The sequence below is a fragment of the Phalacrocorax aristotelis genome, chromosome 18 (genome assembly GCF_949628215.1).
Source record: "Phalacrocorax aristotelis chromosome 18, bGulAri2.1, whole genome shotgun sequence".
Taxonomy (NCBI): Eukaryota; Metazoa; Chordata; class Aves; order Suliformes; family Phalacrocoracidae; genus Phalacrocorax; species Phalacrocorax aristotelis.
Genome location: NC_134293.1, coordinates 12,360,549 through 12,384,851, shown reverse-complemented (window position 1 = coordinate 12,384,851; position 24,303 = coordinate 12,360,549). Strand labels below are relative to the sequence as shown.

The window sequence follows — 24,303 nt, the reverse complement described above, 5'->3', positions numbered from 1 at the left end:
TCCACTTGTTGCTTCCCTGGAAGACCCTGCCTACATCCTGGTGGGGGGATGATACTGGATCTCTCTGGTCACAGGCTCTTTCTGGTAGCTGTCCCTGTTCATGTTTCCAGGTCAGAGCGTGGTTCCACCAAATGCAGAGCTGGTTAGTGTCTCTCAACAGTTGCAACACAGATGATCCATCACCCCCAGAGCTGCTTCCACCTGTCTCTGGCTCTACCATTGTCTAACAAAGGGACCTTCACGGCAGACAGCACCGCTCCACTGCCTTTAGCCTGCAGTGGGCAGATGGTCTTTACGGCCAGCAGTAGCTGCTGTTAGGTTGCCTTCTCAGGGGACACTGACTAGGTGGGAAGCAAGAAATTGACTGGAGCTCAGGGACGAGGGGATGCCCACCTTCAGGGAAGACTGAGCAGATGCGTTCCAGAGGAATTTCCATGCCTCCCCCTCGCACGCTCGCTCGCAGCATCAACTTGCTCAGGAGGCAGCTTCCCCCATTCCCCAATCCTCCTGCTGCCCCTGAGGGGGAAGGATGTGATCCCCCCTGGGAGCTGAAAAAGATCCTCAGACCTGTCTTATGCACACTGTTCTCACAGCTGGACGCGTCACGGGCCCAGCCCAGTTGTCACCTCTCACCAGCATCCCTGCTAGTAAGCAAGAGCCCCTTCCTGTGCCCACCACCACCCTTCCAGTCTTCCACAGCCACATCCAAACCATTTTCTGCCTTGGCATGGATTCAGCTTTATTGCATGTTCTGTGAAATCACAGCCAGATCCACAACCAGGTGGTCTGGCAGCAGGAAAACAAGAGGGCTCTCCTGCCCCCTCCTTGCACCCGAGACACTCCAGTGCAGGCAGGACAGGCTGCACAGGAAGGGCAGTGTCCTGGGCCGGGGTCACCCTGCGTCCCTGGGAGAGATGGAGGTGCCTCTCCACCCCATCCCCAAGTGACCCGGGGTAGGAGAAGGCCCTGCAAGCAGGATCAGGCTGCAATGTGGGCAGCCGGTCCAGGCTGGGCCCCTCCTTACAGAGCCCAGCGCCCTGCGTTACTGCCCAGAGCTCCTCAGGTCCCACATGGTGCTTGCAGAAACCCTGGTCCCCAGCGCTACGGTGGTGGCAGGAAATTGAGGACAGCAGTGATGAATTCTTCAAATTTATCCTGATGGACTATGTGCCCTGCACCTTCGATGTACTGGACATGCGCCTTGGGGAAAAGGCGCTGGATCTCCGGGAAGTGTTTGGAGCTGCAGGACAAGAGAATACACCATGGGAAGCATGGTCAGAGGTCCATCCAGGTGCCTTCCCTCACCCTACCCAGGTAAAGGGGGATGCCAGGTCTGACCACGTCCCCTTCCCTGCTGGGAATGCCCAGGGCTGCCCCCAGGTTCCCCCTCGCTCTCTAGTGCATGGGTGTCACTGGCTGCCGGAAGCTCAGAGCTCGCTCCAGGACATTCCCCATCTTGGGGTCTTCCTCCCACCCTGGACAGCCACAGGAGAGCACAAGGGGTCAAACCACAGACTTCGAACCGCTTCTCTCCAGTCCCACCTGATATAAGGCGAGTTGGATCCTCCCAAGAAGAGTGCAGGGCCAGGAAATGGCTTGTGGAAAACTGGGAAGTTCATGATATCTGCCAAGTGCTGGGAAATAGCCTCCAGGTTCACCCGCCAGATGTAGCGGCCCTCCACCTCCACCAGGTTGGTAAGGAGGAACTGTCTCAGCTGCGGGAGCTGCAACAAAAGGGGATCGTACACTCTTCAGTAAGAGTGACAAGCCCTCAAGATGTCCTGGCACCCTCCATCCTCTCCTCCACCTTCTGCCCGTCTCCCGTGCCGTCACACTCCCCACTGCCCCTGCAGCCCTGCTGAGATGTCCTCCAGCTGCCCATGGTGGCGGTGAGTGAGCAGGGGTGGAAAGAGTCCCGCTGGGACCGTGGCCCTAAAGGCCTGCGCTCCTGTCCCAGGGACAGGGTGGGAGCAGAAACCCCACGCAAGCAGTGGCATTTCCTACCTGGACCACAGGACACAGCTGATCGTCAGCCAGCTGGCGAGCTGCAGAGCGGGGCAGACCATCCGGGATCTTCACCGACTTCATGGCGGAGATGTAGGCAGAGAATTCAGAGACAGGTGCGGTTGAGACGGGACTAATGTCTACGGAGATGAGGCGCTCCACCAGGTCTGGCTGGGGACACAAGCAGGGCAGATGGATGCCAGCCAAGATCTCCCCAGCGAGATCAGGCACAGGGCTCTACTCCCGCTCAGACCCCCTGGAGGCTTTTAGCTCCCTCCTGCCTCAGCAGAGAGCTCCTGAGTCCCTGCGTCTTGGCACAGCTCTCCAAGCTCCCCTGCAATCGTGCTGGAGGGACAGGGCAGAGCATGGCCTGGTGGACAAGAGACTTGCTCCTGCTCCCGCAGCCTGGCTTACAACTCTGAGTGGGACAGCACCCCCAACCGCGAGGGAGAAAAGCCACCTCGTGTGGGGCTGCGGCCAAGGGCGGTGCCTGTGAACAGCCCCCACAGGTGCCACCCCCCTTCCTGCAGCCTCCCGCTGCAGGAGCCCCCGGAGCCCGCCTCCCCCGGAGCCCCGCGCCTGCCGACCCGCTGCAAGGCCAGTGTCATGGCCGTCTTGCCCCCCATGCTGTGTCCCAGGAGGATGCATTTGGTGATGCCCAGGTGGGTCAGGAGGTGCTGCACGTCCAGGCTCATCGCTTCATAGGTCATCAGCGGGCTGTGGGGGCTGCCGCCGTGGTTCCGGGCGTCCAGCATCAGCACCTGCCTGGGCGGGGGCACCGCGTCACCCCGCGCCCGGGCCCCGCTCCTCGGGGCGCTGCGGCCGCCCCCGCCCCGGGCCTCACCTTGCCGCTCCCGTGGCGCACCAGCGCCTTGGCCACCGTCTGGAAGTTGCCGCGGCTGCCGAAGAGCCCGTGGAGCAGCACCAGGGGCAGCCGGTCCCCGCGGGACCCCAGCTCCGCGTGGGCCAGCGGCACGGCACTGCGGGGAGAGGGGCGTGGGGGCGTGTCCGGGCACGTGGCCATGGACGCTGGGGGCGCGGTGAGGGACAGTGGGGGCGTGGCCGGGGCGGGGGGGGGCGTGACCAGGGCTGCCCTGCTGGCAAGGAGGGTGGGGTGCCGGGGGGCGGGGCCACGGCCTCTCGGCCCCGCCTCTCGGCCCCCCGCGAGCCCGGCCCCTCCTGTGGGGGGGGCGGGATTACCGACGGGGGCGGGGTCCGACCCCGCTAGCGGCCCCGCCCCTCCTCTCGGGACCCCCTCCCCCCCCACCGCCCCCGCCCCGCGCGCGGCCGAACCCTTACGTCACCACGGAGCGGGAAGCGGTGGGCGGCGGGGGGGGCCGCGGCCGCCCTGGCAGGGCGGGGGCGCGAGGCAGCCGGCGGAGCATGATGGCGGCGGCGGCGGCGCGTGTGGGCGTGACGCAGTGCGGGCGGGCTGCCCCGCCCCGCTACTGGCGGCAGGCGCCCCCTGGCGGCGGGCGGAGGGGCCTCCTCCCGCAGGACGTCGGGCTCTGCCCGCTCCTCGGCCGCAAGGTGACCGGCGGCCTGCGGCCCGCCCGCCCCGGGGCCCTGCCGCCCCCGCCTCGGTCCGGCCGGGGCCCCGGGGCGGGCCGGGGAAACCCGAATCGGACCGATCTCGTGCCTGCGGGCAGGGACGGAGCGCGGGGGGCCGGTGGGCTTCAGCTGCCTGCTCCTGCCTGCAGGTGCATCCAGGGCCGAGGGCATCAGCACCTCCCGCTGCTGCCTGCCCGTGGGCAGCGTTTTACCGAAAGCGGGGCAGGCAGCGGGGCGGGCAGCGGGCAGCTGGGGAGCCTGCTCGGCCCCGCTACCTGCTCGCCAGCTCGGCCCCGGCCAGCGCTGGGTCTGGCCGTGCACCTGCCGCAGCTCCTTCCCCTTTTGTCCTTGCCCGCTGGAGCGTGGCGGGGAAGGCGGGTGCCGAGCCGGGCCGGGCCGGGCCGGCGGGCCCTGCCGAGGCCGGGGGGGGGGGAGGCGGTTGTGCAAGGCGGCCTCGCCCCAGCCCCCGCTCTGGGGCGCGGGGGGAGCGCCCCGTGTTCCCCGCTGCGGAGCCAGACTTTGAACCGGGCGGGCAGGGAGTGCCGCTGCAGGATTTCAGCGGCTGCTCCGCTGCCTCCCGCCCCACCAGCTGCCGGAAAGCTGCCCCCGAACGGGGAGGGGGCGAGGGGCCCTGTCCGAGCAGAGACCCCCGGGCTCAGGGGGGAGAGGGGCTGCGCGTGAGACCCCCGCCCCCAAATCCAGTGCCGCCGGGGCGCTGCCATCACGCAGGGAGTGGGGTGGCTCCCTGGGGGGGGCTGTAGCCCCGGCCCCCCTCCCTGTACCGGGTGGGATCCTGCCCCCCGCCCCCCCCTCCCCGCGCCAAGGATACTCAGGCTACCAAAACAGGACACGTTTATTGACAAATGTAACCGGTACAGACCACGCGTAACAGGGACAGACGGTGTCCGGCCGGCAGCGATGGGGGGGGCACTGGAGGTGGGGGGCACCGTCCCCATCTCCGTCCCCATCCTGTCCCGTCGGCCCGGGCAGGGGCACGCCGGCCGCCGCTTCTCCCGCCGACCCGAAACCGCCTCTTGTTTAACCGAAACTGTCTCTATTTACACAGCCCGGCCCTGACCCCGCGGCCGTCCCGTCCCCTCCTTCGCGCCCCCCCCCGCCCCGGTGCCTCCGTCCCCGGTCCCCGTGGAGGGTGATGAGGGTCCTGGGGTGGGGGGTGGGGGGGTGGGATGTCGGGGGGTGCAGGGGTGTCCCGGGGGGCTCAGACATAGTTCCTCTTGTCGTAGCTGGTGACGGCGGAGCGCGGGGCGGAGTAGGCCACCTTGCCGGTGGGATACCTGTCGTCTTTGGGGGGGCAGGAGCAGCAGAGCAGGGCCCCCCCCAGCAGCAGGAGTGCAGAGGCCGCCCAGCCCACGTAGAGTGAGGTGCCCAGCTCCCGCTTCTGCGCGTCGAGCACCAGTGGGTTGTAGAAATCCCGGATGATGGTGTTGGCCGACCAGGAGACGGGGATGAGATTCATGATGCCGGAGAGGATGAAGACAACGCCGGAGACGATGGTGATCTTGGCTTTGGTGCCCTCATCCTCCACACAGCGCGTACACTGGGCGCCCACGATGGCCACCAGTAAACCCAGGATGGCCAAGACAATGGCCACCACCAGGAGAGCACGGGCGGCTTGAAGGTCCTGCGGCAGGGCCAGCATGGAGTCGTAGACCTTGCACTGCATCTGCCCCGTGCTCTGCACCACGCAGTTCATCCACAGCCCTTCCCAGATGATCTGGGCTGTCACGATGTTGTTGCCGATGAAGGCCGTCACCCTCCACATGGGCAACGCGCAACAGATGATGCTGCACAACCAACCCAGCACCGACAATGCCACCCCGCCGATCTCCAGCCCCATCGACATGGTGGCCGGTTTGCTGCCGTGCTTCAGACGATGGCGGAGAAGAACTTACGGACCGAAACCGTTGCCGTCACCCGTCACCGCTTGCAGCCCTTGGGGGATCAGCTTACACCTGGGTGCACCTGTGCTTATAAGGGCTGGCGGGGCCAGCTCAAGCGCCCGCCCGGGGTGGGGTTTCGCTACTGGACGCTCCTCTCCGCTCCTCCGCTCCTCCGTCACCATCACCCGCGTCCCACACCCTCCCCTTTGTTTGCAGAGATGGCGCCGGGTTACCGGAGAAGGGCGGGACGGGGAGAGACACCACCTGCTACGCCATCCCCTCAGTTTCAGGGTGATGGACACCAGGAAGTATGGCCACCATGCTCATTTGGACCCACTGAACCCCCTTGACTTTACCGTTCCCCCCCCAGAGGTGCTGGCGGGTCCAGTTTGGTTTATTTCTGGAACATCTTATCAGTGCTCACGTTTAACCTGGGTTTGGCAAGCACCGGGCACCTTTGCATCGCCGTGCAAAGTGCAACCCCTTCACCATGCCTTGATGTTTGTTGCTCTGACACCACTGTCTCAGGGGACCCATGGGTCGTCCCTGCCCAGCAAGGTGGGTGCAGGAGGGGGCCGGGGGAACCGTTCCCCCCTGCCCCGGCCCCCTCCTGCTCCCCTCGTGCTCCCACCCTGCCGGGCAGGGAGTGCCGGCGGGGATCCCCTGGCCGGATGATAAATATCTTTATTCATCCTGCTCAAATATTTTGGCCTTGAAGGAAGCAGATAACGCACGTAAACGCCCCGGCAGCGTCACTCGGTCAACCTGAGCAGGCAGCCAGCAAAGGGAAAAAAATAAACCAAGGCAGGTGCAGGCAGGCTGCCGGCAGTCACCCTCAGACCTGGCAGCAGAAGCCCCATGGCTGTGGGGTGCATGTGTGTCCCCCATCAGCCATCCCCCCAACCTTGCAAGCCAGTGGCTATGCTGGCGTTTCCAGCCCCCGCCTCGTCCCCCAGGAATGTGGTCGCCAGCCCCCGCTGGACACGGGCTTGCTGCTGCCTGTTCCCTGCTGGCGCTGAAATCTCCCCTACAACTTATTAACTACTCAAGAGCACGGCGGGATGCTGGCAGCCGGTGCCGCAGAGGGAGCCCTCCCTGCTCAGGCACCCAAGGTCTGCGATGGGGGGAGCCCTGCATCCACCTGGCTGTGCCCTGTAGCACCCTGAAAGCCCATAGCTGGGGGGATCAGCTTCAGATGCCCCACAGCACCCCGAAAACCCTACATCTGGCTGGGTCAGCTTCTGCTGTCCTGCAGCACCCTGAACCGTAATAGCCAGTGGGGTCAGCCCCTGGCACCCCACAGCACCCCAATACCCCATATCAGGCTGAGTCAGCTGTTGTTACCCCATGTCACCCCAGCACCCCATATCCATCCAGGTTGGCCTCTGGCCCCTTGCAGCACCCTGATTCTCACCTCCACCACCCTGTCACACCCCAATACCCTGTATCAGCCAGGTTAGCCTCTGCCCGTCCATGGCATCCCAAAAGTACCCTGTATCTGGCCAGGTGGGCTTCTGCCACCCCATTGTACCCTGATCACCCTGCCAAAGACACCCCAAGCCCCCCACAGTCAGCCAGGGTTGGTGGCTGTGGGCGTACCCAGGGGTGACCCCATATATGCTGCTCATATATGCCCATGCAATCAGCACTCCAGGGCCTTGTTCCCTTGTTGCTGGGGTGTCCTGGCCCTCGGGGGTACCTTGGGGTGCCTTTGATGCCAGTGCTGCCGGCAGGTGATGGTGGGTACAGGGCCAGTCCTGCCAGGGTGCCGCCGGCACTGCCGCCCCCAAGCAGAGCAGGGTCTGGGCTGGCTGAGGGCCCCCCAGTTCTGCAGGCAGGGGTGCCAGCAGCGCACAGCTCAGGCAGGGCCGTGCCGGCGGCCCTTGGGTGCAGGTGCGCACAGGCGCACAGATACACACACACACAAACTCACACCCCCTCTGCTGGCAGGGACACCCGGACACGCAGCTGCTCACGCAGTCAGAGAGACACACGCAGCCAAGAGGCGAACAGGCACACGACAGCGGCATGGGTGCACACGCACGCACCCCACAGTGCATACATGGTTGCAGGGGCTGTGGGGTAGGGGGTACCCCAGATAGAGGTGTGGGGCAAGGGGGGGATATACCATACAGGGGTTTGGGGCAGGGGGGACATGCCAGGTAGGACTTTGGGGCAGGGGGGTACCCCATGCAGGTGTGTGGGTCAATGGGGATACCCCAGGAAGGGGTGTAGGGTGGTGGGGGTAGCCCTGGGTAGGGATTTGGGGCAGGGGGGATAACTCATACAGGGGTGTAGGGCAGGGGGACACCCCAGGTAAGGCTGTGGGGCAATGGGGATACCCCAGGTAGGGGTGTGGGGCAGGGGAAGAGGGGGATCCGCCAGGCAGGTGTATGGGGCAGTGGGGATACCCTTGGGGTAGGGGCTACTGGGGCAGGGGTGGGGTGAGATGGGGCAGGAGAAGCACCAGAGCCCCCGACCCTGCAATCAGAACCCCACACGCCGCGTCCCCACTTCGTCATCCCAAATTGCCCAAAGTACAGGCTACTTGCGGTGCTGCGCTGCTGCCGCCTGACTCACGGCAGAGGAAGGGGCAAATCACCAGGGTTTCGGTGTGCCGGCCACTGCCACACGCTTCAGGATGCATTCTTGTGGTAAGCAAACTGGCTTGCTGGTGTTTACTGAAAACAGCTGAGTGGGGCCAGCATCCCTGCGGATCATGCCCTGGGAGCATCCCCATCCCTACCGCTGCTGTGTCCCCTTCTGCTCTCCCCCCACAGCTGGGAAGGGATAGGGAGCATCACCTGCAGCAGGTCCCCCAGGATGGGGACACGACAGGGTGACCACATGGAGCCACTGGTGACATGGGGACAGGTTTTCCTCCCTGTGATATGGTGACCCTGGACAAAGGTCAGACCCAAAGGTCATGGGACCATTGCTAATTTGGTGGCCTGCGCTGCAGGAAGGACACCTGTACTGGTGGGGGGGGCACCTACCACCGGCATCCCCCTGTGTCCCCTGCACCCAGCACCCCAGTGGTGAGCAGGAGGTGACAGCAGAAACTGCCCCGGGTGCCGTGGGGCCACGTCCCGCTCACGTGCGCCCGGCAGCTGGTGCAGAGTTTGGGGTGTTCCCCCTCCCCTGCGGTTTTGGGAGTGACGGCGTGTTTCCCCCCCCGGGGGAGCTGGGCCGGGGCGGTAAATGCTGCCTCGGCTGCTTATATTTCAGGCGCGGGGCTGCTGGCTCTGCCCCGGCCAGGGCACACAGGCAGCCCATTGTTGAAGCCCCTTCGGCGGCGGCGGTGAGCAGGTAAGGTGGCTCTGAGCATCAATGGTAGCTCTGTCTGCTGGTGGGGTGGGGATGGAGCTGCCGGCAGTGACGGCGCCTGGTCGGCCTGCGGGGCGCTGGGGGGGCAGCGGGGGACACAGTCTGATCATACCTGGCAGGGGGATGGTGGGTCACCCAAAATCTCAGCACGCCTGGGGCGTCCCCACCCTGGTGCCTTCAGAATGTCTCCCTGGGTCTTTGCCGCAGCATCCCGCTTCCTCTGAGCGTCGCCCGTGGGGGGATCCCCCCCATTGTACCGCTCACATCCCCCTTCCTGTGCCGTGGCCATCATCTCCCCTGTCCCTGTGACAACCACCTCGGCAGCACTTGGGCATATTTTCCCTATTCAGAGCTGCTTGTTGCTCAGCAAATTGGGCAGGGCTTTTATTTTTGGAGCGACTTCAGGCCAAAGGTCCCGTTTCTTGCAGCAGCTCTTGCTGCACAGCAGCTGCATCCCCCTGGGGATGCTGCAGCTGCCGTCACACGGCTCCTCTCCTGCCGAGCCGATAGGACTTTGCTTTCCCATTGCAGGAAACAACCTGACTCTGCATATTTGAGCCGGTTGGGGGGGTTTTATGTTGGGCAAGGACTTTTTTTGGGAACATTCTGTCTCTGGCCTGCCAGTAACTAATCCCCGGCCACCAGCAGGGAGAGGCTGCCCAGCTCTGTGCTGGCTGAGCAGGAGGGCTGGTGGCTGTGCCTTGCTCGGTGGATGTGAAGTTGGAGATCCTGGGGGATCACCGCTTGCCGGCAAGTCTCACCCGCCTTTTTGGGACCTGGAGGTAGCTGGGTTGGCAAGTTCATGTGTGGGTGCTGGGGGATGAGGGGCTCTCGGCTCAGCGGCACAGGGCTGAGCTCGTGCTGGGTGTGTTTGTGAGGTGGGAATGTCACCTGTGTCCCGGGTGGGGATGTCCCCAAGCCCTTTGGCAGAGGGTTTGTGCTGTGAGCCCTCTCCCTGCAGGGTGTCCTCTGCCCTGTGCAAGGTCAGGGTGGCGCAGCCTCCTCCGTGTACCCGGCAGTGACCGGCATCGTGGTGACACTGGGTTTAATGCTGCCTCCCTGCCTGGGGACGGCCTCGCTGCCCAGCTGTGGGGCTGCAGCACATCCTCATCCCAGTGAAGTGGGGGTGATTGGGGATGGGTCGCCCCGTCCTGCAAATCCCACTGGATTTGGTGCAGGGCTCCCACACCTGTCTGGGTGCTGGGGCAGGTGCCAGGTGGTGACAGCTTGGGATGGGATGAGCACTCCGTTCTGGGGTGGGGGAGCTCCCTGCTGAGTGGGTGGGCTGTGGTCCCATCACGACATGTTCCTGTGCCGTGTCCCCTTGCAGGTGGCACTGGGATAAAGCCAGGGCTGAGGTCCTGCGGGATGCATCTGGGCGTGGATAGGGCTGTGAGGTTGGTGTCCCTGTGGGGATGGCCCCGAATGGCATGTGCTGAGGCGCTCGGCAGTGCCGCGATCCCACCTGTGCTGCACGAGCATTCTCTGGCTCAGTGCGTGTTGGTGACAGGGTGCTGCCTCGAGAGTCAGTGGTTGCTCCTCCGCTCCCTACTGAGCCCATGTCCGTCTGTCCCGCTGGCTGGCAGTGCTGGGGACGCAGGGCTGGTTGTTCTGGTTGGTAGTGCTGGGGGATGTGGGAAAGGGCATGGGGGCTGGGTGGCAGCCACCAGTTTGAATATATGTCACGTTCCGACTTTAATTACAGTAATTGGCTGTCAGAGGGCCGTGCTGGCGCCTGCTCTAGCTCCAAGGGGGAGTGTGAGAAGCTCAGGCGTTTGATGCTGCACGCGTGGGAGAGTGTCCCTGTCCCCACCTTGCCATTTGTCCCCACCTTGCCATTTGTCCCTAGCCCAGAGGCATGCCTTAAGTAGGGCACAACCCCTGCGGGGACACGGCACATACAAGGTACACACATGTGGGTGCATGCCTGTCTCCAACCCCAAATAACTTGGTGGTTACAGCGGCTGGCTGGGAGGTGAAAGCCATGCTCAGCCTCAGGCAGAGTCTGGCCCCGGCGGCGATGATCTGGAGCCCTGCAGATTAAAGGGAGCCCTTGACCACAAGGCTCCAGCCCTGGGCTGGGCATGCTGGTATGTGAGCAATGTGGGCACTCCAGCAGGACAGATGGACGGGTGGGGGACTGGGAGGCTCTCTAGCACAGGTTGGGCAGGAAGGACCCTGGCTTGTCCCCATGGGTCAGGGTCTGCAGTGAGACCCGAGTCCCCGAGTGCCCTGCCCACTCCTGCCACGCCAGGCATCAGCACCCTCAGGCACCCAGGCCCCACTGGCATCCTCACAGCACCATGGTGCATGGACCACCCAGCTTGTCCCACCGCATTCGGGCGCAATGCCCGGGGACGTCCTGGTGTGGGCAGTGACAGCTCTAGAGCCTGTCGCACCAAACAGCACAAGAGATTGGATCGTAACAGTAACCCCAGTGTTTGGAAAAACTGAGATTACCTCAGGCCCTGTTATCTTTTCCAGAAGCCTGAGATTAAGCTGAGGTGGGGGAATGATACAATGACCACGTGTCCATCCTTGCAGTGTGTGTGACGTCCTGCTGTGCCTGTGCGGATGCTGGAGGGACTTTGGAGGGAGCAGAGAGGGGATATGTGTGTGTGGGTGCTCATGGATTAAAGAAGGTGACGTCAGGCAGCACCCAAAGGACTGGCATCAGTATTGGCGTCGGCATTATCTTTGGTATCGGCACACATGGCCAGTGGGTATGGGTGTTTGTGACAAAATGCTGCCAGCACCACGTGGCCCTGCTGGCCCCGCTGCCCTGCCTGCGCCTGGCACCCCGGTCCCCACTGGGTCACCTCAAGGCCACCTCGGCCCCTTACAGCCCTGTCCCATCGAGCCTGGCCAGCAGTGCCGGCAGCACAGGCAGTGGGAGGCCAGCAGAGCTGAGACCAAGGGCTGCCATATGAACGCCGGCTTGGCGGTGGAGCAGAGGGTGGGGTGGGTTTTGGGGTCTGCCCCTGCTTGCCCCAGGCAGCGCCATCTCTCCTCCATGGGGAACCAGCAGCTGCCCCAACCGGTTTGTGGGTCTGGGCGGTGACACCTCCTGCCCGAGGCCTGATGGAGGGCTGGGAAGAGCTGGTACGGACGCCAAGGAACAAACAAGAGCCACTTGTGTCCTGCCGGGCATGGAGCCCAGCAGCGGGGCAGGGACAATGTGCTGCTCCCCTGGCATGGGGCTGGACCAGAACAGCTGCCCCACGAGCTGGGGGAAAACTCAGGTTTGAAAACATGGAGGGACCCCATTCAGGTGATGGAGCAGGAGGCGCTGGCAGTGATGGCAGAGATATCACAATGCCCGGACACCAGCTCTTTCCCTTCAGCATCTGAGGCTGAGCCCCAGTGGCTGCTCTTGGCATCTCCTGCCTGCCCACGGGAAGCGGAGGGACACATTCCACTCCTGGGTGGCCTGATTCTGGTCCCCTGCATCCTCCTCCGTGGGAGCAGCTGGGATATTAAGTGTCATCGCTGCAGGGAGAAATGCAAGTGGAGGAATCCTGGGAAACTGGTTTTACCCCTCTGTCCGGTGCTGGCGGCAGGCTGGAGGCAGCAACCGGTGCTCCTCCCTCGGCAAAGGCATATAACGCCTGCCATGGTCCCGGCAGCCAGCACTGTGCTGCAGTAGGCAGGCAGGGCTGCAGGTGGTGAGCGATGGCCTCCATGGGGCTGCAGGTGTTGGGCATTGCCCTCTCTGTCATCGGCTGGTTGGCCTCCATCCTCTGCTGCGCGCTGCCCATGTGGAGGGAGACGGCCTTCGTCGGCAACAACATCGTGGTGGCCCAGATCATCTGGGAAGGGCTGTGGATGAACTGCGTGGTGCAGAGCACGGGGCAGATGCAGTGCAAGGTCTACGACTCCCTGCTGGCCCTGCCGCAGGACCTTCAAGCCGCCCGCGCCTTGGTGGTGGTGGCCATCGTCTTGGCCATCCTGGGTACCCTGCTTGCTGTCACAGGTGGCAAGTGCACCAACTGCGTGGAGGACGACACTGCAAAAGCCAAGGTCATGATCCTCTCCGGTGTCATCTTCATACTCTCCGGCATCCTCACCCTCATCCCTGTCTCTTGGTCAGCCAACACCATCATCCGGGACTTCTACAACCCACTGGTCACCAACTCCCAGAAGCGGGACCTGGGATCGTCTCTCTACGTGGGCTGGGCGGCCTCCACGCTCCTGCTGCTGGGGGGGGGGATCCTCTGCTGCACCTGCCCCCCCCGGGGCGAGAAGCCCTACTCTGCCAAGTTCACAGCTGCTCGCTCGCTGCCAGCCAGCAACTACGTCTAGGAGCTGCTGCACCCACCTGCAACCCCCAGCCTCACCGGGGAGCCGGGACCTCCTGGGGGACCCCTGGCCTGCAGACCCCCCAGCCGGGCTGGGTGCTGGCCAGGCACCGGGGTGGGGAGGGCCAGGTGCTGGGGCGGTGCGAGGGAGGGCAGACAGAGCTGCCTTTGTTTGCCTGGGAATTGAAGCTGGTTCTTTAATCTCAGTTGAGACATGGAACAGGGAGATCCTGTCCTAGCTGCCCCCCTGGCGGGGGTCCTGCTCACCCCAGAGCACCCAGCCGTGGCAAATTCTCTGGGACACCACCTGTTCCCCTCCTGGGAGCATCTCCTGGCTCCCGGTATTGGGGTGTGCCATGCGGTGACACAGCTCCCTGCGCTCCTGGGGGCCCATCCTGCAGGTGGCACAGGGCTCTCACCTGGTAAAACCCCCCTGGACGTGCCCTTCGGGGTGGGCAGCAGTGCTGGTGGGGACAGCAAACCTGTCCCACAGGGTCATGGGGTTGCGGTGGCTCTGCAAACCCCAGCAGGGTCTCGGGGGGCAGCGGGGGCTCTCTCCTGCCCCTACCCTGAATTTGACTTTGACCTAGTTTTGGAGCTCAGAGTGGCTGTACAGACGCATGATTTCTCGCAGCAGCTCCCCGGGGCGGGGGCATCATTATCCTGGGAGTGGGGAGACAGCGGCTGGGCTGGGAGAACCGGTCGGGGAAGCGGGCGCGGAATGGGGCTGTGCATCTGCACAGAGCGGGGTGACTCCTGGACCCGATCCCATCCCGTGGGGTGCACCCAGCTCCACGGCCCCTCTTGGCATCCCCTGAGTGGGGTGCCTGGGCCAGGGGCAGGAGGGGATGGCTTGCAGTGCCTCCCCCAGCTGTGCTGCTGTCCATTCCCATGTCACAGCCTTCCCACATTAAATAGCAGCTGCTCAGACCCCGCTGTGCTTTGTTTTCTTTACCCTCTCCAACACCCACCTCAGTGGCGGGACAGCCCGGTGCTCCTGTGCTGTGGTCCCCTGTCCCCCTGAGATCCCCCACATCTGCTCTCCAGAGCCTTCTGTGATCCCAGGCACCCCCTGACCCCTGCTCCAGCCCTGGCATCACCCAGTGGTCCCCTCCCCGGGCCACCCCGGGGTCCTACTCCCTGGAGTGGGTGGCAATGGGTGGCCTCCATGGCACGATGCCTTGGTGGTGCTGGACAAGGTGTCGTGCCTGTCCCACTCCTCTCTCGGCACGATCTTCCCACTGGAGCAGGGAGAAGGTGACAGGCACTGGCAAGGGCGTGTCGGGGCGTGCTGGCCCTGGGGTCACCCGACAGCCCCGGCTGGGAGCACCCTGGGGCTGGTGTGGGAAATGCGGGTGTTTTGCCTATCTTGCTTCCAGCATGGCAAGCTGTGCCGGGGCACAGTCAGCGCTACACCAGCTTGGGAACACCCTTCCCTTGCGCCTCAGGGTGTGCAGGGCTTCCAGCTCCCCCATCCCTTCACTGGGAGTGGGAATGTTGGAAAATGCTCCCACAGCCCCATAATGCCCATGGCTGGGTGGAAATGTGAGCACAGTGCTCCGGTGAGCACCCTTGCCGGGATCAGCGGGGCCATCACTTGACCCGCTGCAGGTGGTCTTGCAACCCATTTTGGGTATCTCCTGTACTCTAGGTCCCACTGGCTGGGGAAGGGTGCCCGGGATGGCTTCCCATCGTCCCGTCCCCCTGATCTCCCGGGAGGCTGGTCTGCCTCTCTTTGGGAGAGAAGGACTTTATTTTTGGCCCAAAGGGGTTTTCATGGACTGGGGAAGGCAAAGTCTCAACACCGGCTTTCTGTCGGGATGCCAAGGGATGAAACGTGCTGGGGAAGGCGTGGAGATGCAATGGGGAAAGAGAGGCCAGAGAAATCGAAACCAGGACCAGAGAAACCACAATGAAACCTCCTGTACAGCCGATACCCTGCTGCTGCTTGGGTCTCATAAAAACTCAGCTGGTCCCAGCTGCCAAGCGTGGCTGCAAGCAGCCATGGGTGCACTCTGCCCTGTGGTGATACTGGGGCTGTGCTCTGCCTGGGGCTGAGCAGTGATTCAGGCTGAGGCCACGGCAGCCGTGTATGACCACGGCGGAGCCGTTGGCGTGTCGAGCATGGCCCCCCTGTACTGGCCACCCTTCTTTACAGGGGTGATGTCTGCAGTGACCCTGGGCTCCGTAGCCCCTTGCCGGAGGTTTGCCCTCTCGGTGCTGCTCCCGGTGTGAAGGAAAAGCGGGTATCACCGAAAGTGCTGAGCACCACAGCCAGGTTGGGAGGCAGACCTGAGCTCTGACCCATTACCAGCGTCTCAGAGAGGAAATCTCGGGTCCAAAGGGCATTGCAGAATGGCTGCCAAGGACAAAGAAAACCTGCCCTTGACTGGGGAGCAGCCAGTAGTGTGGTGAGGGCAGGGGACTGCCTTGCCTGCCCATGCCCTGCGGCGTGATGCTTGTGGCTGGGGAGGGCAGGGAGGCTGAGGCACCAGCAATGGAGCAGGGCATGGGGTGGGCGCTGTGGGGTGGCTGCCATGGCAGGATGTGGGATGAGTGTGGGGTGGAGGGGGTCTGCAGTTTGGCGTGTGCCAGGATGGGCACAACAAGCCCCTTATCCTGCTCCCCAAAAGCCATTCCCTCCCTAACACTTGCCATGGGCATGGCCCCGCTGGCATGGGGCAGTGGCAGAGGACTGCCCTGTGCTGTGGGGACATTGTAGGGGCTAACATGACACACAGGGGCTTCTGCACGTTGGCCTCCTCAGGACCTGGGTGCTCTGTGCCACACGTGTCCCCTTATTGACTGGTAGCAACACCCCATGTCACACATCCCCATGCTGCCCTGCATCAGTGTTCCGTGCCACAGGTGTCCCCATGTTGACCTGCAGCAATGCCCCATGCCACACGCGTTCCTGTGCTGGTCTGCAGCCTTTCCCACCCAGATGGGGAACAGGACAAACCCAGCATGAAGTCCCTGCTCTTCAGAAAGCCCCCTGGCTTGTGGCCATGTACGTGATGGCTGTGCTGTGTCCCTGCAGGTGCTGTCGATGGCAACGATGACGATGCAGCTGGGTGGACTGATGCTGGCTGTGCTGGGCTGGCTGGGCTCCATTCTCACCTGCGCGCTGCCCATGTGGAAGGTGACAGCCTTCATTGGCTCCAACATCGTGGTGGCCCAGGTCTTCTGGGAAGGGCTGTGGATGAACTGCGTGTATGAAAGCACAGGGCAGATGCAGTGCAAGGTCTACGACTCCCTGCTGGAGCTCACCTCCGACCTGCAAGCGGCTCGCGCCTTGGTGGTCACCTCCATCTTCGTGGCCTTCTTTGCCTTCCTCACTGCTATCTCGGGTGCAGATTGTACCCGCTGCGTGGATGACAAGAGCACCAAGACCAGGATCTCCATCGTGGCAGGTGTCATCTTCATCCTGGCCAGCATCATGCTGCTTGTCCCTGTCTCCTGGTCTGCTAACAGCATCGTCAGCAACTTCTACAACCCCATGGTGCCTGAGGCCCTCAAGAGAGAGCTGGGGGCTGCCCTCTACATCGGCTGGGCCTCCAGTGCCCTCCAGCTTTTTGGTGGGGGCATCCTGTGCTGCTCGGGACCCCCATCCCAGCAGGATCCCTATGTCAAGAATTACAAAGCGGTGAAAACCTGCAGCCCGATGAGCTACCCCATGAAAGACTATGTGTGAGCCACCACACCCAGGTGCCAGCCCAAGGGAGAGCATCACCATCCCCATCCTGCCTCCACGTGCCACCCCCCTGCCCTCACCCTGCCTCCTCCTGCCTCTCCTCACACTGGCTGCACCCCCAGCACAGTCCTCCCACATGTGCCCTTCCCCGGCATGCTGGGGCTGCGCTCGCGATGGACTATAAACATCTTGGTGCCACCAGAGCTGCCTGGGCTCATTGCAAAGCGGCAGTTTGGGGAGTATGGTGACGTGTCTCACGGGTGTCGTGCCCTGCCAGGCTGCTGCCAGCTTTGGGGCTGCTGCCCCAGCACCTGGCACGCCCCCGTGAGGATGCAGCAGTAGCCAGCCGGGATGCTCCCTGCGCATCCCTCAGCAGAGAGAGGGTGCTGAGAGCCAGGAGGAGCACAGGGGGACACCAGGCTCCCAGAGCTCGGTCCTTTGAGAGCCCAGGGACTGGGAGGTGACCCCAGCAAAAGGCCAAATCACCCCTCCCCAGTTCCTGACCACCCTCCTTTGCCCACCCCAGAGGGTCTGCAGCCCCGCTGCTCTGGGAACACCACACAGCAGGCAGGCAGTGGAGGCAGGTGGTTTATTCAGCAGCCAAGTGCAGGGATGGAGACAGCCATGACCCCCAACTGCTCAGGGGACAGTGCTGGGGACAAACAGCAGGAGGGGAGCAGGGCAGTTACTCATGATCGGGGCAGAGACCCCAAGACCTGAGAGGGCAATGTGGAGGAGTGACAAGAATCACAGGGAGGGTCAATGTGGGAGATGTGGGATGTCCTGAGTGGGGGATGGGGACAGACACAGCCACCACCTCCTGCTGGGGAACAGCTCCCGAGGGGAGGGAAGTAACCTGTTCCCCAGGGTCATGGGAATGGGACAAGCAGGAACAGGTCTGGGGAAAGAGAAAAGGAAAAAAGGAAATATCCCAGCAAGAGATTTGGGTAAAAAAGCTTCCCAAGGGACCAGTGGAGGAGGAGGGGTGGAGGCAGCATGGCAAGGGGCTTGGGGAACTGGCTGGGCAGGCAATGCCAGGCAGCTCCTGGGTGAGGAGAAGCCACTGGCTCCCAAAGTCCCTTCCAGCCTCATTTCCCACCCAGACCATTAACTACAAAGCTGTAGGAAAATGAGACTTAAGCAGGTGTTGCGGGATGAAAGACTGAGGTGGTGCTTGGAAAGCTTCTCTGGCTGGGTGTCCTGTTGGCACAGCTGCTCTGGGTTTGGATGCGGAGGTTTCCTGCACCTCAGGGTGTACTGGGTTAACTCCCGGTAAGAACAAGGTCGGGGGGGCCTCAGGACGTGGCAATGGGGACCCACCTCCAACAGTCCCCAGGTAAAGACCATGGAGGTCTGAGGTGGGGAAGATGAAGAAGGATCCAGATTTTGACCATGAGGGCTGAGAGGTGCGCACGGTAGGGAGAAGACATCCCGGACAGGAGGTGGCTCTGAACAGCCAGGTGGGTCTGTGAGAAGTCACGGTGAGGGCCTTGTTGGGGACAGCACCTGAATGTCAGAGCTAACAGTGCTGCCCAGGAGACCCTGGTGAAACTGGGAGACCCTCCCCATGCTGAGGAGCAGGGAAGGTCCCTAGGGCCCAGACCTTAGGGGGAAGGAGCTGGGGAAGGGAATGGGGATGCTCCCCAAAGACGTCATCACCCCCCAGTAGCCGCCCTGCTCTGGGAGGGGGTCACTGGGCTGGGTTTTACAAGTGGCCAAGTGCTCACTGCCCGCCTCCCCAGAGCTGCGTCGGCTCTCAGCCCTCCTCGAGGGGGGGCACAGGGCACTTCTGGTAGATGTAGACCACGCCGGAGATGTAGTCGGTGCCCTGGGGGCTCTCCTCCTCGGAGGTGGCCCTCTCCCAGCGCTCCACCTCCTGGGCCAGCACCTTCCGCCAGGCTCCCTGCCTCTCCAGCCTCTCCAGCGCTGCCTCGAGCTCCGCCTTGTACCGCAGGTTCGAGGGGTTGCTCCTTGTCGTCAGGCAGAGGAAGCCTCCTGCTGGGAGAGGGGACGGGTGACTTTGAGGCCAGATCAATGACGCTGGGGGTGGCAGCCCCTCAGAAAGGCTGAGGGGGGCAAGGGGAGGCAGCGGGACCCTGCTGGGTGTCGTCCAGCAGGCTGGCGGGCAGAGGACGGGCAGAGGTCGAGCAGGGGGCGGGCAGGCCAGCGAGCGGGCAGGGCGGGCAGGGCGTCACACCTGAGCGGATGCTGTTACACATCAGGAGTGCCGCCACCTCCTGCCGTGTCCCCCTGCCTGAGCCCTGCTGGTGCGCAGGGGCAGGGACCGGGGTGTCCCTGCCCGTCCCCGCTGGCAGCGGGGCCAAGGCCAAGTCCTGCTGTGTCACAGGGCCAGCGCCCCGCCGGGGCCCGGTGTCCCCGTCCTGCCACCCCGGGGGTCGCGGTGGGGAGGGGACGGCGGGGACGCCCCTCACCCGGCCTGGTGACGCGGAGCAGCTCCGGCAGGGCCGCGCTCGGCACCTGCCCCTCGCCCAGGGCCCCCACCAGCGTCACGGCGTCGTAGTGCTCTGCGGGGACACGCGTGGCACCACCGGGGGTCTCTGCGGGACAGCGCCCGCTCCCCGCTGCCGCCCGTTACCTGCGGGCGAGGGCAGGGGCTCCCGGCCCAGGACGCACCGCCGCAGCTGCCGGTAGAGGCCGGTGCTCCGCGCCTGCTCCAGCATCCCGTCGCTGCCGTCCACGCCGTGCAGGCAGCGGAAGCCGCGTTGGTGGAGCTGCGGAGACAGACGGACCGACGGACACACGGCACCGTTAGCACCCCCGTCCCGCCGACCCCCGCCCAGCCCCGCTCGGTACCTCCCGCGCTACGAGCCCGGTGCCGCAGGCCACGTCAAGCAGCCGCGCCCCGGCGGGCGGCGCGGGGAAGGCGAAGGCGAGCGAAGCGGCGGCCAGGTGCGGTGCCCGGTACTCCAGCGCCGCCACATCCTGCGGGGACACAGCGCTCAGCGGCGCCAGCGAGCGGAGCGGAGCTGCCCCGCTCCTCCCGCCTCTCCCGGCCCCGGTACCTGTTCGTAGCGAGCGGCCCAGCCATCGTACAGCCGCAAGCGCTCGGGCAGCGCCGCGGCGCCGTGCACCGACGCCACGCGCTCCCGCACCCCCGCCGGCACCCGCATCCCCCGCCGCGCCGCGCCGGCCACGGCCTCCGCGTCCCATTGGCTCCGCGCACCCGCCCCCGGCACGGCCCCCCACATCCCATTGGTTCCGCGTACCCTCCCCGGTACGCCCCCCCGCGTTCCATTGGATCAGTGCACCCTCCCTGGCTACGCCCCCCGCGCACCATTGGATCCGTTCACCCTCCCTGGCTACGCCCCCCGCGCACCATTGGATCCGTGCACCCTCCCTGGCTACGCCCCCCGCGCACCATTGGCCGCCGGACCTGAGCCGCCACCGCCTCCGTCCCGCTCCGTCAGTGGGAACGGCGAGCCGGGCGCCACCAGGTGCGCCGCGGGAGGGGGGGGAAGGACCAAGTGCCCCGGGGGGGTGACCAAGCGTCCGGGGATGGTGACCTCAGGTGCCCCGCGGTGGGGTGACACCAAGTGTCTGGGGAGAGCTGGCACCAAGAACCGCAGGGCCACCGCTGCCTCCCTGCGGTGTCCCCGGGCCCTGTCCCACTCCGCGCCGCTGCCGCCCCGGCCCTCGCAGGGGTCCCTGATGTCCCAGGCACGGTGGCTCTGCTCCCTGGACGGTCACCTCCCGGCCAGCCCCTTCTCCCTGACGCTGCGTTGTCACCTCCACAGCTGCACCTGCATCTTATTGCAGCGCTCGGGCCCACCGCCTGTGTGAGCGAGCGGGTGGGGACCGCGCCCCAATGCCGCCTCCTGAACCCGCCCTGTCCCACCACCCGTACGGGTGACACCCAGCCCCGGCGGACGTGGCACCCACCGCCAGGGCAGGGCCTTCACGCATCCCCAGCAGCGCGGGCAGCAGGGCGAGGGAGGGGGTCCTGCCCCTCTGCCCCGCTCTGGTGAGACCCCACCCCCAGTGCCGCGTCCTGCTCCGGAGCCCCCAACACAGGAGGGACATGGAGCTGTTGGAGCGGGGCCAGAGGGGGCACAGAAATGCTCCGAGGGCTGGAGCCCCTCTGCTGCGAGGCCGGGCTGGGAGAGCTGGGGTTGTTCAGCCTGGGGAAGGGGAGGCTGCGGGGAGACCTTATTGTGGCCTTTCAGTACTTAAAGGGGGGCTGTAGGAAAGATGGGGACAACCTCTTTAGCAAGGCCTGTTGTGACAGGACAAGGGGTGATGGTTTTAAACTAAAGGAGGGGAGATTTAGATCAGATATAAGGAAAAAATTTTTTACAGTGAGGGTGGTGAAACCCTGGCCCAGGTTGCCCAGAGAGGCTGTGGAGGCCCCGTCCCTAGAGACACCCAAGGCCAGGCTGGACGGGGCTCTGAGCAGCCTGATCTAGTTGCAGATGTCCCTGCTCACTGCAGGGGGGTTGGACTGGATGACTTTGGTCCCTTCCAACCCAAAGCATTCTGTGATTCAGTGATTCTATGTCCTGACCCTCTTCAGCTGCCCAGCTACCCTCACGGGGTGGCCATTCTGCACTGCCCCTGCCCCTGGATGAGCTGTGCGTGGCAGCGCTTGGGGACAGAGGACAGGGGCGTGGCTGTGAAGGAGGCAGAACATCTTGGCTATATCAAGTTTGGGTTTTGCTCATGGAAAGCTGGACAAGAAGCATCACTGAGTGCCGACAGGATACACAGGGAGGTGTTAAGATGCCTTCTCCCTTGATGCAGGTGCCCAGGATTTGTAATGTACCATATCCAGTAGATTAACTAGTGATTTTCGTTAGCTCTTGGGTAGAAAGCACCTCAACTGGAGATGCTTTCCATGGGATGTCACATGCTCCTTGCTCAGTAAATCTGCACTGCTTTGGGAGTGTCTTTTGCCTTCCTATAGATCAATCTTTGATGTTCGTAGTGGAGGAGGTGGGACAAGCTCTAGCTTGTGGGACCACCCTCAAGTGTTGTGACCCATCACAGAATGGCAGGGGTTGGCAGGGACCTCTGGAGATCATCTCATCAACCCCCCCTGCTTGAGCAGGCACACCTAGAGCAGGGGGCTCAGGACAGTGTCCAGGTAGGTTTTGAATATTTCCAGAGAAGCAGACTCCACAGCCTCTCTGGGCAGCCTGTGCCACTGCTCTGGCACCCGCACAGTAAAGAAGTTTTTTCTCATGTTTACGTGGAACTTCCCGTGTTCCAACTTGTGCCCGTGGCCCCTTGGCCTGTCGTTGGGCACCTCTGAAAAGAGTCCGGCCCCATCCTCCTGACACCCACCCGTCAGGTATTTATAGATATTGACAAGATCGCTTGGCTTCTGACTTCCTCCAGGAGTGAAGTGCTCAAATGCCATTAATTAATTAATGATGGAAAGAAAATGAGGGTGCTGTGAAGGAGCCAGTGGCTGCCCCGAGGCCGCACTGGTGGCTCTCGTCACCTCCTGCTCGGCAGCTTGGGCAGCGTGGGCAGCTTGCTGACGCTTCCCCGCTGTTCCCGCGTCCTCCTGCAGCCGCTCCAGGCCGGGAGCCCCGTGGGGACCTGCCCACGGTGCCGGGCCGCGCTCTGCCCCGCGGCCGGGCAGTGCTGGCCGGGGGCCTCGAGAGGGAGCCCTCCGCCCGCGCTCGGCCCCGCCGGCCGGGCACTGCCCCGGGACCCCCGGCACCCCGCGGGGCCGGCCCCGCCGCCGCGCCGGCTCCCGGCGAGCAGCAGCCCGCTGGCACCACCGGTGACAACCTCGGAGCATCCCTCGGGGCGGGAGCGTGGGGTGGCAGAGGGGACGTCTCGGGCTGGGTGTCAGACCCACGAGAGCGGGGATCGTCCCCACCCACGGCAGGGACACATGGACGGCTCCTGGACGGGGTCCGCGGGGGCTGCAGCCCGGCGACAGCTCCTGCCACCGCGCACCGGCGCTTCGTCCCCTCTGCAGCTGCCGGCACGGGTCCAGTCCTGCCCCCGAGCTCTGCACCTCCTTCCCTGGCACTGCTGTGACCACCGTTCAGCTTTGCGGCCTGGCCTCTAATAATGGCTGTTATACTCCCAACATGGTTTCCACCACTAATTAGAGCCTGACCTTCATTTACAAGATAAACCAGGGGCAGGGTACTCTGCCAGCATCCCCCTCCAGCTCCGCTGCCCTCGCTGAGCCCCTCTGGGCTGCAGCTGGGTCGCACCTTCCCTGAGCCTTGGCTCGCATGGATCCAGTCCCATATTAGTCGTGCTTTTCCAAGCATCATCCTCCTGGGGTTGGCTCACTCCGCTGTGCCGCACACAGCTGTGCAAACAGCTTTGCTCTGCGCCCCGCGTCACGGCGGCTTTGGGCTGGCTTGGACCCAGCGCCAGCCAGCCAGCGTTTGGACCGGACCCAGTGCCAATGTCGGGAGGACCCAGGCTGTCCCCCAGGGAGGCACAGCAGGAGCGTGGGGACCCCCGCAAGGGGTGGCAGCAGGTTGGAGCTTCCTTGTGCCTGGTGCCAGTGCTGAGGCTGGACTTTGTCCCTGCATGTGGCCTGGCGCTGGGAGGGCTCTCACTTGGGCATGTGCTGTCCTGCTGCCACGGTGCAGTTCCTTGCGGTGCTGTCCTTGTCCCCTGCCTGGGGACAGGGGGTCTGGCTGTGCCTTGGCTGTGGGCTGCATGGGATGCATGCTCTGTCCTGCTGGGACCCACACAGGGCTGGGCTGGGCTGGGCCAGCTCAGTGCAAGTGCTGCGGTGGGGTGTCCCCATCACCCCTTGACGGGGCACCTAGAGCATGTGTGTGCCATCAGCAGGGGCTTGGCTGGCCACCCTGAGCCCACAGAACTCTGGCATGACCTTGCCTGCCCTCCCTCACCAAGAGGGAGGTGCAGGAGTGGAAGGGCAGCTTAGACAGGTCCCTTGCCCTTGAACCTGCCACTGAGCTGAGACAGGTGGCGGGAGAGACCAGGTCTGAGCTGGATTTGGATCCTCTGTGGGGCCAGGCATCTCCAGGCTGTGCTCTTCCAGTTCTAGCAATGTAATCTGCTCCTAACCTGCCTGCAGGTCCCACATCTGAGTTGGTCCTGGACCCTTGGGTAATGTGGGTTGATGCACCAGGCAAGCGGGCTTGAATTTCCAAAGACCAGTACAGGGTGTCCCTGGCACGGCCTTGGCCCTCACCGTGGGACTAGTGCTGTTCCCTGGACAAACTGATGCTGGAGGGATGTCTCTAAGCCTCTCCATTGGGGTGGAGCTGTGGGATGCCTGGTGCCATCTCTGCACATACCCCAGAGGATCGCAGGGTTGCCCACACGGCCGTGCACGAACCCAGTGCCATCAATTAGTGACGGACAGACAGTCCCTGGCAAGAGCACAGAGGAAAGCGTGTGTGTGAGGCTTGTGCTTTTGTGGGTACCGTGACAGGTCCAGGTGGTTTGAGATTAAATCCGTCAGAGCTCAGCTGAGAGCTTGAGGCTGGTGGGACCTGCATGGTGGTTTGGGCCCAGGGATGGCGAAGGACTGCTACAGCAGAGGGAGTGCAGTCACACACAC

General features: G+C 64.0%; 5 protein-coding genes across 6 annotated transcripts; 2 read left to right on the top strand and 3 right to left on the bottom strand.

Moving 5' to 3' along the window:
• Positions 1–713: 713 nt before the first annotated feature.
• Positions 714–3,437, bottom strand: ABHD11 (abhydrolase domain containing 11). Of its 2 annotated transcripts, XM_075113044.1 has the most exons (6): positions 3,304–3,437; positions 2,849–2,984; positions 2,592–2,765; positions 2,005–2,175; positions 1,543–1,724; positions 714–1,240 (listed from the first exon to the last, which is right to left on the bottom strand). In XM_075113044.1, the coding sequence occupies exons 1-6, from the start codon at positions 3,387–3,389 to the stop codon at positions 1,102–1,104; spliced, it is 888 nt and encodes a 295-aa protein (XP_074969145.1). In that variant the 5' UTR covers positions 3,390–3,437; the 3' UTR covers positions 714–1,101. The 2 variants fall into 2 exon arrangements, with proteins under 2 accessions (XP_074969145.1, XP_074969146.1); XM_075113045.1 differs by lacking the exon at positions 2,592–2,765 and having other exon boundaries at positions 3,304–3,436.
• Positions 3,438–4,390: 953 nt separating this feature from the next.
• On the bottom strand, positions 4,391–5,513 carry LOC142066067 (claudin-3-like). Its single transcript, XM_075113046.1, has one exon. The coding sequence runs from the start codon at positions 5,417–5,419 to the stop codon at positions 4,775–4,777; it is 645 nt and encodes a 214-aa protein (XP_074969147.1). The 5' UTR covers positions 5,420–5,513; the 3' UTR covers positions 4,391–4,774.
• A 3,780-nt stretch (positions 5,514–9,293) lies between these two features.
• Positions 9,294–16,968, top strand: LOC142065997 (claudin-4-like). The gene is made up of 2 exons (XM_075112903.1): positions 9,294–9,565; positions 16,122–16,968. The coding sequence occupies exons 1-2, from the start codon at positions 9,359–9,361 to the stop codon at positions 16,773–16,775; spliced, it is 861 nt and encodes a 286-aa protein (XP_074969004.1). The 5' UTR covers positions 9,294–9,358; the 3' UTR covers positions 16,776–16,968.
• Positions 12,196–13,183, top strand: LOC142066005 (claudin-4-like). The gene has a single exon (XM_075112922.1). The coding sequence runs from the start codon at positions 12,456–12,458 to the stop codon at positions 13,083–13,085; it is 630 nt and encodes a 209-aa protein (XP_074969023.1). The 5' UTR covers positions 12,196–12,455; the 3' UTR covers positions 13,086–13,183.
• Positions 16,969–17,350: 382 nt separating the features above from the next.
• On the bottom strand, positions 17,351–19,938 carry METTL27 (methyltransferase like 27). Its single transcript, XM_075113086.1, has 5 exons — positions 19,799–19,938; positions 19,590–19,718; positions 19,372–19,507; positions 19,208–19,300; positions 17,351–18,770 (listed from the first exon to the last, which is right to left on the bottom strand). Exons 1-5 carry the CDS (start codon positions 19,904–19,906, stop codon positions 18,532–18,534), a joined length of 705 nt encoding a protein of 234 aa, XP_074969187.1. The 5' UTR covers positions 19,907–19,938; the 3' UTR covers positions 17,351–18,531.
• Between the last annotated feature and the right edge of the window lie 4,365 nt (positions 19,939–24,303).

Bases quoted from the DNA above. Each gene is read 5' to 3' on its own strand.
- ABHD11 (XM_075113044.1), bottom strand. From the start codon at position 3,389: ATGCTCCGCCGGCTGCCTCGCGCCCCCGCCCTGCCAGGGCGGCCGCGG. The intron at 2,985-3,303 runs GTAAGGGTTCGG...CTCTCCCCGCAG, and splicing joins GCTTCCCGCTCCGTGGTGAC to TGCCGTGCCGCTGGCCCACG. The intron at 1,241-1,542 runs GTGGGACTGGAG...CTTGTCCTGCAG, and splicing joins TCCAACTCGCCTTATATCAG to CTCCAAACACTTCCCGGAGA.
- LOC142066067 (XM_075113046.1), bottom strand. From the start codon at position 5,419: ATGTCGATGGGGCTGGAGATCGGCGGGGTGGCATTGTCGGTGCTGGGT.
- LOC142065997 (XM_075112903.1), top strand. From the start codon at position 9,359: ATGTTGGGCAAGGACTTTTTTTGGGAACATTCTGTCTCTGGCCTGCCA. The intron at 9,566-16,121 runs GTAGCTGGGTTG...GTGTCCCTGCAG, and splicing joins CGCCTTTTTGGGACCTGGAG to GTGCTGTCGATGGCAACGAT.
- LOC142066005 (XM_075112922.1), top strand. From the start codon at position 12,456: ATGGCCTCCATGGGGCTGCAGGTGTTGGGCATTGCCCTCTCTGTCATC.
- METTL27 (XM_075113086.1), bottom strand. From the start codon at position 19,906: ATGCGGGTGCCGGCGGGGGTGCGGGAGCGCGTGGCGTCGGTGCACGGC. The intron at 19,508-19,589 runs GTACCGAGCGGG...CTGTCTCCGCAG, and splicing joins CCGGGCTCGTAGCGCGGGAG to CTCCACCAACGCGGCTTCCG. The intron at 18,771-19,207 runs GTGAGGGGCGTC...CTCTCCCAGCAG, and splicing joins GCTCCGCGTCACCAGGCCGG to GAGGCTTCCTCTGCCTGACG.